This window comes from Buteo buteo, chromosome 8 (assembly GCF_964188355.1).
Source record: "Buteo buteo chromosome 8, bButBut1.hap1.1, whole genome shotgun sequence".
Taxonomy (NCBI): domain Eukaryota; kingdom Metazoa; phylum Chordata; class Aves; order Accipitriformes; family Accipitridae; genus Buteo; species Buteo buteo.
In genome coordinates, this window is record NC_134178.1 from 46167011 (window position 1) to 46180771 (window position 13761).

Consider the following 13761-nt stretch of genomic DNA (forward strand, 5'->3'; position numbering starts at 1 on the left):
CCCCCCCCTCACCCGTGAGGGAGCGGCTCTCCTCACGGCCGGGCGTCCCACACCGGCGGCCCGGGCCGCCTTCACCGCCTCACAGCTCTCCAATCCCGGAGCCGGGGCGGGACGGGACGGGACGCCGGCCCAGCGGTGACATTGAGGGAAGCTGGGGAGGGCCTGGGGAAGGCCGCCGGGGCGGGAGGCCGCGCCATGTGGGGACGCGCTGGTGAGTGAACCCCCCCCCCCCCCCCCCTCCACACACGCACAGGCCTCCACCGCCGCTCTGGGAGGCTCGGGGGCTGCCCGCCGGTTCCCCCCCCCACTAAGGCGGCGTTGTCAGGCCCGAGGAGGCCCGGTGGGACCCCCGGAGGTGGCGGGACCCCCCCCCCGGGCGGTGCGGCAGGGCTGAGGTGGTCCGTGTCCGATGGGCGTTAAGGCTTGAAGGCCGGCTGGTTTCGTTTGGGGAGGTGGGTCGGCTGTAAAATGTACGTTTATTTTTATTTTTCTTTTTTTCAGAGCTGGAACGTAAAGGGCAGCTGTTTCTCGTAGGAGAGACGTTTTCAGCTAGCATAAGGAAGGAAAAAATAAGTCAATTTCTATGTTTAAAAGTCCCGTTTTGCCTTTCAAAGTATTTTTCCCCCCTCAGAATTTTTTCATTCTATTAATTAATGAATTAGAAGCTCCTTCTTGAGAGTATGTTTTCATAGGTGCCCTGTCCTTTTCTAATACACTACAAAGTAGGTATCTCAATATGGCAAGATTTTGCTTTTTTTGGCTTTTTTTCTTGACTCTGTCAAGTCTGCGACTCGCTTTTGGGATGTGACAAGATTGGCAGAATGCTGGTGTGCGGTCCTTAAAATTGCAGTGTCCAAAGTATATCTGCAGCATTTGAATAGATAAGTTCCTTGAAGTTGTGATGTGCGTTGTGGTTTAGAAATTGCTTGTAGGCTGTAATCTTGAATTCCCATTTTTTGAAATAAGGTTAATGGGCAAGCTCAAGTCATAGCTTATAGACAAGCTTTAATTTCTTTGGTAGGTTCTGTTACAACTAAATCTGGTGCTTCTCGCATAATACTAGATTTGTACCTACTGTTTTTCTTTCTTCTTTCTCTTGTGTTTAAAAAAATCAACCACTTCCATTTAAAAGCTAGTAGTATTCTCACTCTCTACTATTCTGAGTTAGATTTGGCCCCTTTGCTTCCTCTGCTTTCTCTTCCAGATAGGGCTGTTAAACTGCTGGGAAGAAATATTCCCTCAATTCTGAGGATGACTAAAGGAGTGGATCCGAAGATAAGCAGGCGGCTTTGCATTAAACCCCAGGAACAAAGTCAACTTCCGCCAAGAAGTAAGAGTTTTTGATAACAGTCATGCTATGTTTCGTGCCACGAAATACTCGGATATCCCGGCTGCAGTCATCTGAACAGGAATTTGGCTGACATAGATGCTAATATTCCTGATTTTGTGAGAGGGAATTCTGATCCTTAGACTGAAAAACTGAGCACTAAATTTGGCAATAAAATCTTGTTTTTTAACAAAGCCAGGGGTCAATATTTCTTCTTGTGACAATAACACAGCTTTCACTTTGTAGCAGGTCACTAGTATCTTATCTGATGTGCAGTCCTACGCTGAGGCTCTTCAGCTGTGCTCTAGAACAGACTGTTCAACCCCAATATAAACTACCGATGTTCAGGAATGTCGTACGAGCTAAAATACTTCTGCAGTTTTTCATAGTACAACCAACTCCAGCTGTTCACAAAATTGAACATGTCCTGCAGGAGGGAGTCTGAATCATTGGCTTGGTTCATGTTTAAGGGTGGAGTTGGTCAAGTAAAGCTCAGGCCATGAAACATTTTTTCACTATATAGGGGACAGTTACAATGCTCTAATCAGAATTCCTGTATAACAGATTCCCTTCATGGCCTACTGATGCTAGAATAAAAGGAGCATACAGATGTGAAGCATTTTGCATACTTCTGTGTTAAAAACATAACGCAGCTGTACTGGGTAAGACCAAAGGTCTCCATAATGGTGTGATGTCTCCTGTAGTGGCCAGTAAAGGAGGCCCCATACATTTTTGCAAAGAATAATAGGAATGGTGACCAATAGCAAGGATCTAAGGAAGAGTATAGAAAGAGGGCAAACATAGTGTTTCTCCCCTAGACTGCTGTCCCAGAGGTGGCGTCTTTGTGTTTAATGGTCCTCACTGGATTTTTCTTTCATAAATCTGTCCAGTCTATTGAAGCTGGACATATTTTTAGCATCCACGTTCTCTGAGAAGGAATTCCTCAGCTGAACCGTGCTGCGAGAAAACAAGTACAGTCCTGTGTTTGTTTTTGAACCTGATGGCATGCTTTTTTCAATCTGATGTTCCTTGATTGAGGACCCCTTCCAAAACAGGACCTGTTCATTGTAACTTACACTCCTAATGTCACTTCTGATTCTGGTGCCCTCTATTGTGCTGGAGGGAGTTTCAATTACTGCTTTTCCAGGCCACAGGGTCTCAGTGTATGATACTGTTTCTTTTATGGTGGCCGTTCCATACCTGTGGTCATCCTTACCAATTTTCGCTGTGCCCATTCTATTTCAGCTGTTTCTGAGATGAGGGATCAGTATTTCACATGCTTTTCAAAATGCTGGAGTCACGGTTTTATACAATGGCGTAGTAATGCTTTTGTGTTGGTCTGTGTTCCTAATCATTGCTAGTAATGCTGTTTCCCTTTCTCACTATTACTGAACATTTTGCCAAAAACTCTATGAAACCCCAAGGACTTACTCCTCAGCAATAATGGTTAGGTTAGAGTCTGCCATTTGTATGTGAACTGGAATTGCTTCCTGTTCATGTACGTGGGGTTTCACTGGCTATCTCATGGACTCGGGATTCTGAAGCCCTGCGGCTCTTTGCACATAGCCCTCTTCTCTATGTTTTTGAATAACTTAGTGTTGTCAGCAAACTGTGTATCCACCCTACTTCCTACATAATTCATGAATCCATGAGGCAGCATACATCCATACAGGATACCTCCCATTGTTTAAAAAAAAGAAAAAAAGCTATCTATCTTTACACTTTGTTTGCTAGATTTTAATGGTATATTATGTACAGAAACCTTCCCCCGTTACATTCTGAATATTTTGTATATGAAATTTGAAAGACTGAGCTGAAAATTAAGGGACTAATCTTTGCCTATGGTCATCTGTTTGTTTATACCTCCAGATAAGATAAAATCTTACACCGCCTGGAAAAGTTAACATTCTGTGATGTAATGGTGCAGCTTATTGGCTTTTCTGTAGCAGTTCCATTTGATTTTATTTTTTTTTTAACTAATTTAAATGTAATAGGAAAACTGTAATATCACAGCACCTTAGGAAGCTTAGATGCTGGAGCAGGTTCTACAAATTTAGAGCTACAAATACAGAGGTCTTGGGCAAGATTGGGCTTTCCTTACATGGCCTCAGTTTAGTCCATATTTACAGGTTTGTTAATCTGACTGCGATATACTTTTGGTTCCCTAACCAACTCTAGCAATCTTACTTAAAATTCTGCATTGCTTACCCTAATTGGTCTCATTACAGCTGTGGCAATTCAGCTTCTCTGACTGTTGTTTTGGGGGTTTTGTTTGTTTGTGCGTTTCACTGGGGTTTTTTTTTTAGGTCGGTCTCCTTTGAGGGTGCCTGGACACAAGCCTACAGACTGGGAGAAAAGATTTTTGTTGTGGGCAGGCCATTTCAAAAAACCAGAGGATATACCAGAGACTGTCTCGTAAGTGCCAGTTTTGAAGCTGTAAAAGAGACGTTGTCTATGCAGGAGTAAGTTACTTGAATGTAACTCCAGAATGACTTTTCTTAAATGGAATGGGTTTTCACAGCTGAAAAATCTTACACTGCTTTGTTTGGTGTATCGTCTTGTAGATGAGATGACCTGAGCAATTCTGTATTGCTGAGATAATATATCCCTTCTGATTTTTTTTCTGAAGGGATGACCAGCATCTATCAGTTGTTTCATTAGAAAAACATCACAAATCAGTTAATTTTTACTCTTCTCTCCCAATCAAAAAAAGCTTTTTGCGAATATTAGTGAGCTTTTTCTAGTGCTTTTCTTTATATGTCAGTCTCCCATTGTGTGCAACTTTCATGATACAGCTATAAAATAACTGAAACTTATTTAAAATATTTATTAATCTAGAGGGCATGGGCCAACTTTCTTTACTCTTGCAATCTAAACTAACAAACAGTGGAAAGGCTCCCTAACAAAAAATACATATAGTCAAAATTTCCCTGTTGCTGGCGGAGTCCAAATGTCAATGCTTTGCCCTGTGTGAAAAGTAGAAAATAAAACTGGATGTTCTAGTTTGTCTATCTAAAATGAAGATCAAACTTAACAACAACAGGCGATTATTAGTTTAAAAAACATTCCTGGTGGTAGTATAGTTATTTAAAACATGCTTGTAATGCTTTTAAATATATGTATTTATTTACATTAAAAAGATACAGTAAATCTTGTACTACTTGGGTAAGCAAACTATGTAGCTGGCCTCTAAAGATATTCTGTTTGGATGCACCATACAGGAATTGAAAATCCACCCATGTATCTAAGTTTTTTCTAAATGTATCACAATGGATAAATACTGTTAAAAAAGAATTCTTCAATTTTGTATTGAATAATTTTTCTTAAAATTACATTTGAAATACACAAAGGTGTAAATTATTAAAACTTTACTAAATTGTCAGTTCATGTATTTTTGCACACCAAACACTTGTTTATGAGTGTGTTTAAGAAAACAGAGTTAGCAGAGCGATTCAAGTCATTTCAATGGTTTATTGAAAGGACAAACCAACTTCTGATAAAAGCTGACCATTTTTGCAAATGCATAGGGAATTCTTTTTTTTCTTTTTTTTTTTTATTTAGGCAAATAGTTCAGCCAAATCTGAGAAGACGATTGAGAACTATAAAAGCACAAAAGCTTGTTTTCCTGTTCTGAGCTGAATTAAGAGTGGGTTGTAAGGGCTTGCAATATAACTTGGTAATCTTGGAAGATGTGGTGATCAGAAGTAACTCATTTATTAAACAAATGTTCATCTTAGCCACTGATTTGATTTAAAATGCAAATTGTGTCCAGATAACTACCTTTTCCTCTTGTATACTCTAACACATCTAAGGTACTTAAAGAAATTAACTAATGAAGTTTTTAAATCCCACTTCTGTGCATTTCAGCTTAATTGCAGCCTGCGCCCAATTTGTTCATTGCAGATTATTACCAGAAACAAATAACCTGGAAGCTAAATTTAACTATTAGTTTCATGGCAGATGGACATGTTCCCTATGATCAGAAATCTTGTATCAATATTTTGAAACAGTGATCAAATCACTCTTGCCCTCCTCTTCAAAAACAAGGACAAAACTCTCTTCAATTCTCAGGTCCTATGTGATTTACCATGTTGAACTACCATGAATCCTTCGGTATCTTTTTTCCTCCAAGTACAAGGGTCAAAATATGGTAAAAGATTCCATATTCACTCATGTTTCTGTACAGTGGTAATTTCCCAGTTCCACTAAATCCACTATCCATGTTAGTCTGGGGTATAATTACCTAGTTTCATGCATTTATTCTTTCATCACATGATGTTGATGCTTTTCTAGTCATCTGTAATTTTATAATAGGCCAAATTTAATCAATGAGAATATTAGACCCTTGAGAAGGGAGTCAACTGCTCTAAATTCTGCAAGGGGAGTTACACATATAGGGTATAGGTCTTTGGTTAGAAAGCACATCTAAAATCATTATGCTTTACTGGCCCTTCTTGTATTGGTATCTCTAATACGAACTTTAAATTTGCTGTAACTAACTGAGATGTCATTTGGGTAGAATGATCTTCAGAGTTTAACCCAACTGAAAATAAATTATTTTTTTGTTTTGACTCACCACATGTGCAGCTGGAAGGCTTTAATAACTGATACTCTTCTTGTGGAACATTTCTGGTTTTTAAAGGATAACAGCAGACTAGGCAACAGGTTTCCTGAAGGAGTAGTATAGCTACTGGTGTGGCTAGATAAGCCCCCTGAAATAAAAACCAGAAAGATTTAAAGGAGTCCTCTGTCCAAAGCTGATGTTGGAAAGCTTACAATCCTCCATGCCTCCTTAGATTACCTTAAGACTATTTACTCTAGCAGGAGGGAAGTGGTAATCACTAGTCTTTTACCAAGTCCTATTCAGAATTTTGGAGGAGTATTACATTCAGCAGCCAGTATGTCATCTATAGCATGATGAAATCCTGTAGTAGAGGAAGCCTTCCTGCTCGAAAATATAGACTATGTCATAAATGAAACTATTTTGAAGTTCAGGCAGAAAGAATTAAGCTGTGATAATGCTTCCCTCTGCCCAAGAAACTCCCAGCTGTTAAACACTATGTATTTTATTCCTGCTGACAAATGGTTTTTACCATGATTCTGTTATTGAGCGAAAATGCATGTTTTAACAATGTTAAATACACCACGGTTCTAATATGGATAGCTTTGCAGATACTGGAAGGTGGTAGTGAGCACAGAGGGAGCTAACATTAAGAAAAACATTGTATTAGTAAAACCTTCCCTCTCTTTTTCCTGTCCTCTCCATAGTGAACATCCATACTCAAATACTGCAGCGTTCCTCCTTTGCGTTGCAGTCCAGTGGTCTGGAAAGGCAATATTGTCTCTTAACAATTATATAACTGAAATTAAAAATGTTGGGTTTGTTTCCAACTTTGAAAGGAATGCCTTTGTGACCAAGTATCTCCCAAGGTAGCTGGGGATAAGCCTTCCCCATTCTTCTAAAACCTTTTTGTGAAAAGAGCCAAGTACCGCTAGCATTATACAAATGACAGAGAGCATGCTAGGAGAAATTAAACAATTAGCCAAATGATTTATTTGGGTCTCTCATAATGACTCTGTTCTTTTATTATTATTTCTTGAGGATTGAAACAATCAGAGCAGCAAAGACCACACTGCGTGTGAAGATCAGCTATGTAATGATTGCCTTGACAATATTGGGATGCATAGTAATGGTGATTAAAGGGAAGCAGGTAAGCACAGATTTTTGGCTGGTGAGTGCAAATCAATCTTTACATGAACTCCTCAGTTCCTCTTATGGATTGTTAGTACTGTTTTGTTTTGGGTTTGGTTTTTTTTTTTTTCCATTTTATCACTGAGTAAAAACTAAAAATAAGTCCGTCTAGTTCCCCAGAAGTGACCTTCATTGATTAATTCTTAAGTCAGAAAAGGGTGATGTCACTGTTAAGACTGTATATGCTTCCTTTAAGAGGAAAAGAAAAAAAAAAGTCTTTTTTTCTTAGTGCAATACTTAATTTTAGCTTGCGCTGTTTTAACACCTTTTTTTTCCTGATGGGCTGCAAGAGTTTGAAAGGAAAGAGCACCTTCTGTGGTGAGGATCTGGTAGGCAGGTAAATGCTCCTTGTGCCACTGGGGCCCATACAGTGACTGTATGGACCTGTTACAAATGCCTCTCTACATGCTGCAACACTCGTAGAATCAATATAATGGAAATAGCAAATGAGTGTGTTTCTCCACAAACAGGCTTGAGAATTTTCAAAAGTCTTTTGAACAGTGAGGAGATGGTCAGTAATAATTCTGTGCCCTTTAATTGCATTAGAAAATAGTCTTCCTGTAGTGTGGATGGAATAAGTTTTCTTAAATTATTGTTTGTTGAATTGAAAAACTATTTCATAGAAAAGCTCCCATGTCCTGCAGATGCTGAGCATCCCTCACATAGAATTTGACAAGATATCAACGAAGTTCAGTATGTGGCAGAATTAGGTCTATGATTTAATTTGCATCATATGAAGAGAGTAAAGTTTAAGATTCCGAGTGCAGCAAAGGTTAGTCGTGCTTTAATTTTATGTGTGTTTTAACACAGTTGGTGAACTATTAACTTTGAGGTATTTCTGTAAAGAAGCAAGGAGCGCTTTTTGTATACTGAAGCCAAGCTAAAGCCTCTTGGCAGCATTAGTCTTAAAGTCAAGGAATGTGAATATAATCTGTGCAGCTTATTGTCATGTTACTTTGGATAAAAAGCACAGTGGTAACAGAAACACAGTCCACTACATTCTTTTAAGGATGACTGGAAGCAGAAAACCCTAAGCTTAAAGCACCTACATGGATGGGCAGAACCTTATTTGTATGCTGCCTTTCTCTAAAGCAGTTCTTGTGATGACAATGTTCAAACTCGTTTCTGTAGACTACTAAGGGTTCTAGAGAAACCTTGAAACTAGTAACAGTCTCAACCTTAGCACTGTGAACTACTGAAGTGTCAAGTGACATTTGTGTCAGCATTCACCTATGAAAATGAAAAGGATGCAGCACTCTGAAACAAAACAGTGGAAAGGTTTTTCACTGGCTTTAGCAGAAGAGATCAAACACTGACAATTCCCAGAACATTTTTCTCTTACATTGTAGTAGTATGAATGCAAACACCAGAAAGAGAGGAGGACAGCTGCTTTGGAACCCTTGTTTTCACAGCAGCTGGAATCTATTAAGTTTAACTTTTGATTTGTTTCCAGTACCTCTGACTTCTGAAGATGAGAGATTAGTATTAAATACTGACCAGAAGCACAGAATACATCTTCTAGTGTCTTAACAAAAGGGTTTAATTTATTCCCAGAGAAGTAATGTGTTTAAGCCAAAATAGTCTCTGGATGTTTTATTTTAACCCTCTCTCTTCCTGGCATTAAAGCTGACAGAACTATGCCTTGATAAGGATAGGCCAGATATTTTGTAAACTTGATTCAAGTTTCATCTCTGTGGTCCTTTAGGTGATACCTTCTGCTCTTGCTTTGTCATTATATTGTAGGCTATAAAAAGGAATGAATCTCTTACAAGCATAAACTTGGAGAAGAAAGCTCAATGGAGAGAGGAAGCTACTCGGAGTACATCTGCTAAATCTTAGAGGAGAAAATGAAGAGACCAAGGACTGGGAAAGAAAAGCTGAGTCCTTTTCAGCACTGGAAGGAGGGTATAGTCACATCTTTCCTGTATGTTAGTTCTGTACTCTCATGTTCAAGAAAGAATGAATACATTATCTTGTAATTAATAAAACCAGAAATACCTATTTTCTTTTTCTAAAAACCTCCCCTTTCTTCCTAAGTCTCTTTTTCCTGTTTAGTGGAACAGGACAAGTGAGCAAACTGGACAGACAGAATAGTTGTTTCTCACATGTGCTATGCACTAGACTAAGTGTCTTTTAAAAGACTAAGTGTCTTTTAAAAGACTGCAGGAGTTTTACCTGCATTCTTGGTACCAGTCTCTCTTATGAAGTCTCACGCTCTTACTAACCACTTACTTAGGAGAATGTAAGTAAGTGGGACACAAAAGGACAGCCTATTTGGTTTCCACTTGTACATAAAAAATACCTTCACAGGGCTGTCATCTGCTATCACTGACTATTTCAGGTCCCTCCAAGGTTCCTTCAGGAAGAATGGTGCTATATGTATTCTATATTGTTACTGGCTGCTTCAAATATTCTGTATGTTCCTCTTTGTGCAAGAGAGAACAGTTATTTGGGGAGCCCTTGAGTCAAGAATGATTGTGTGACCTGCATTAACATCATCAAAATGATCGTTAAGTTATTAAAAAGTCTGCTTACCTGGTCTAGATCCAATATATTCTGGCTGCATTTAAGTAAAGGATTACTTCTTGTGAAGAACTGCCTGCCTTTGATAAAAAGAGGAGGGAGATCAAAAGTGAAATGGCATTGCAGAGAACCAGTGTGTTGCAGATGACAACCTAAGGGTTTTTACACCAGAGCTGGTAGTGAGTTGAGGGAATGTCTGATCTAAGGGAACAGAGATTATTATTTTGAGGAATACTGAGCAACAGCTTCAACCTATGTTACCAGATTTATTCATTGGCGGCACACGAGTATGAAAAAGTCAATCAGGCATTCCTGCTCTCTGCTGCTGAGCTCTTTTTTCCAAACCTTACTTAGATTTATTTGCATTTTTCCCCCCCTTTAAATCATCATGTGTGCTTTCATGATACTAGCCCACTTAAAGATCGTCTGCCTGAAGTTTTAGAAGTAGCAGACCCAGTAATACCTGCAAAAAGCAACTTCCAACAGTCCTATTTCTGGCATTCATCCCAGAAGAGTCACATAATGTTCATGCTGAACAGCCTGCAGCAACTGGAGACAGTATTTTTCCTCCTCCTTTCAGTTCATTTGGAAGGAAACGTAGATTGGAACTGTCAGGACTGCTCGAAACTATGTTATTTCCCAGGACTGCCTGCTAACTGGCCCTGGGGACTCCAGAAGCAGAAGGGGAAGAGGGGTTTGACAGATTTAGTTTGTGAGCTTCCTGATAGTGGGAGGCAGATTATTTTTGTTGTACTACTAAAAATTAACACTATTGCTGAATAAATTAAAAGTCCTACAAAACCGCAGAGTAAATCTTGTCTTTACACCTGGAAAAGAAGCAGTATCTAGTGCAGTCAGTCCTCTCTAGTACTTTGCTTTTTACTCTAGAGGTAGAAAATAGCTGCTGCAGTCCATCTTTCTATTAATTGCATTTCTGGGTACCACTCATATTGATGAGATATAACCAATCAAGCTGTGCAGTCATTCCACCACAGAAGTTATGACCTTCAGGTGATGCCACAACCTGTCATCAGATTCTCTGTAAGGCAATTATTGAAAGTATGATGTCAAGCAAGCAGAGCAGGCTTCCACAGATTTGTCCACTCATTTAGCACTGAATGCAAGTCACGCTTAATTCCACTGCAGGTATGTGAACAGATCTTCCATGACAGCTCTGGTTCTTTGCCACACCAGTAGGCACACAGGTGGGAACCAAAAACATCTTCCCAAATTTGTGTGCCTGTGCTCACGTATGTATTAAATGGGACCAAAAAGGAGAACATGCACTTCAGACAATATTGCAGGTTACCACGAAGAGAAACTTGTGATTTGATTTATGCTTGGTGATGGCAGAGCTTAAAAGCATGCATCTCAAAAGTATGCCCCTTTCAGTAAGCACCTGAGTGCACTCTGAACCGGACAGGTACCTCATCTAGTTTTGGAAATAAAACTATTCGGACTCATCCAGCTGGTAAAGTATTTCAAATAAAAATATGTAAAATACCACTTAGAAAGCAACACTTCAGAGCAGCAATGGTCACCACTTCTGCATTTCACTTAAATTTCTGTAAGTTCAAACGCTCCAGGTAGAAGTCATACACCCTTTCCTTCTATCACTCTGGTATCACCACCATTTCAGTATCTACCATAAAAATTGTGCATCACTGCACACCTTTGTGGTTTTTTTCAGCTTCCATGTAGGCTCCAGAGTCTCAAATAAAAGCCTGAGCCATTGGGCTTTGTGCTGTCTCCAGCTCACTCCCAACCGTTGCAGTATTTTCTTTCCAAGTAGTTGGGTACCAGAAAAATGATGTAAATCTTTCTCAGAGAGGCAGTGAAAGAAACCACCTCTTTCCTAGTGTGATGGCTTCCAAGAAAGCACTTCTAAACACAGACAATGGTTAAAAAAACAGCACGCATTTCTGACCTAAGCAGCCAGTCTAGCTGACTGGAAAACTTACTTAATACACCTCGGACCACCTGATTAGCTCAGAGCTTTAGCCTACAGCCTTTTAACAGTGCCTGATGGAGAGGAACATACTAAGACCTTAAAAAGTATTTCATTTTCTTTCTCCCCTTTGGCTTGGTCTGCAAGACCATTCACATTTATTCAAAAAGTCAAATAATCAATCCTATACCATATGCCAGATTGCTGTACCTGTTCCAAAGGCAACAGAAACTTCCTAATGCAATGATTAATCTGACAACTTGAACACTGCCTCAGAAGAGCACGCAGGAGCCCTATGGACATGGCCATAGCAGCACACAAAGAGATCTTGTTTACTTTTCTACTAAGACTCAGGCATCTAAAGAAAGACCTTCATGTCTACTGGCTAAAATTGGCATGGGAAAGCACTAATGATGTGTCACGCCAATTCCAGAAGCAAAGAAATCGTACTGGGAGACATGGGGAATTACTTAAAGCTGGCACAGAGATGCAAACTGCACAGAGGTAAGATAGCTGTTCTGGAAATCCTCAGAGAAGCACGGAGCTATATTGCCAGGAGCACTGTCACAAGTAGGACTGGGTGGTACTATTTGTTTCTTAAACGGTCTCAGTGCTGACAGTTAAAAAAAAATGCAGGTTGAAGAACACATAGGTTTTCCAGGGTCACTGCCTTCCTCCCTTCCTTTAAGATTAAGTGAAGGGACTTTGACCACAGTATTTGGTTGGCATGAAGGAACCAACACAGGAATTTAAGAACAGGCTGAAGTCTCTAGGCAGCAGTTGCCTCAAATGATTGTTTGTGTGTGTGGTGTTTTCCAGGAGCCCCAAGCACTGGTCCTGGCTTAGTTATTGAGCTTTCCATAACCTTCTGCCCCATCATCTGTTGTATCCTTAATCCAAGAGAGTGACCCTGCCTGCCATGTTCCACTAGGAACTTTACCAACAGAAAGAATGATAGCTCCTCTTTGCTGCCCCAACAAATACACAGCTTAAAAGGCACTACAGGGCTGCGGACAGGACTGTCTGACAGCAATTCCAGGCAGTCCTGCATCCTTCCTTTCTCTAACACCCAGTTTAAAATTAGCCATTGTTAAAACCTGAGCGTAATAGTGCCACCTCATTACTGATGCTGCAAGAAGTCAAGAGATTCCTGGCTCTCATGCATCTTTTCACCTTACCAGCCTGTGGGGCTTTTGGAAGGTGCTTAGATATGATCTCCAGAAGCAGACAGAAACAAATGCATTCATTTCAATTTTCAGGATAAGGGAAGAAGAAGATATGTGAGATCACTTTTCTGGCACTACATACTGCATAGCAGAGCTAAGAGAAGAACCCAAGAACTTCAACAGCTCCCTGCCCTATCCTCTACACAAGACCACACTGCCTCCTACTTACACACAGAACAAGAACGGATCATTCAAAACACAGTGTGACCTTCACAAAAGTGGACGCTAGAGGCATTCTCTGAGATAGTTCCTGTTTGAGCAGCAGCACATCCTTCAGGAAAGCAGAGAATAATGGTTTCAATGTTTCTAGCAGGGGACAACCCTCCTTACTCTCATGTCAGACTAAAATAAAAAAGCACCTCACTTCTCAACTGAATGGAACTTACAATGTTTTTACAGTCACTGCTGTTCCAAATTCTTTAGCATCCCTTTTTAATTGCTGATAGCAACACCGAGACCGTTCCTGTAAAAAAAGAGTTTCACCAATGCCAAACACAAAGTTAATGCAAATTCCCCATTTCTGTTAAAGACTTCTTTTTGTACCTGTGAGCATTACACTAGCCGCACAGAATCGTGTTAGGAAGTAGCGTTCAGGTGGTAATGTATAATGATCCTCATACTCTTTCAGCAGCGCTTTTCCTCCAAAACAGAGTCCTTCACCTGTGGCCTGAACGTTATTTATTAGATGGGTAACGTTACACTACACATTTGGCTCTATTAAAATGCAAATAGTTTACTCGCCCTTGGCTTACCAAGTAATTCTGATCAGTCTGTATCAGCGAGCTGTTCCCTTCATAGTTCACAAGTCTCATCTCCCTTCCATACTCATATAATTTGCAGCCTTTGTTAGAAGTAGATTTTGTTTCTTTTCAACCTATTAATAAGGCTAAGTAAAGCAAGGCCAAGAACTGGTTGCTGGAAGGTCCTGATAGAAATACACTCAATTAAGCACCATTTAAAATTAAATTGAGACCTATGAGTTAGC

At 40.0% G+C, this 13761-nt stretch overlaps 1 protein-coding gene across 2 annotated transcripts; it reads left to right on the forward strand.

Annotated features, from left to right (window-relative positions):
- The first annotated feature begins 31 nt into the window (after positions 1-31).
- FAM162A (family with sequence similarity 162 member A) lies at positions 32-9101 on the forward strand. Of its 2 annotated transcripts, XM_075034484.1 has the most exons (6): positions 32-211; positions 502-722; positions 1205-1330; positions 3634-3742; positions 6930-7038; positions 8823-9101. In XM_075034484.1, the coding sequence occupies exons 3-6, from the start codon at positions 1252-1254 to the stop codon at positions 8916-8918; spliced, it is 393 nt and encodes a 130-aa protein (XP_074890585.1). In that variant the 5' UTR covers positions 32-211; positions 502-722; positions 1205-1251; the 3' UTR covers positions 8919-9101. The 2 variants fall into 2 exon arrangements, with proteins under 2 accessions (XP_074890585.1, XP_074890584.1); XM_075034483.1 differs by lacking the exon at positions 502-722 and having other exon boundaries at positions 53-211.
- The last annotated feature ends 4660 nt before the right edge of the window (positions 9102-13761 follow it).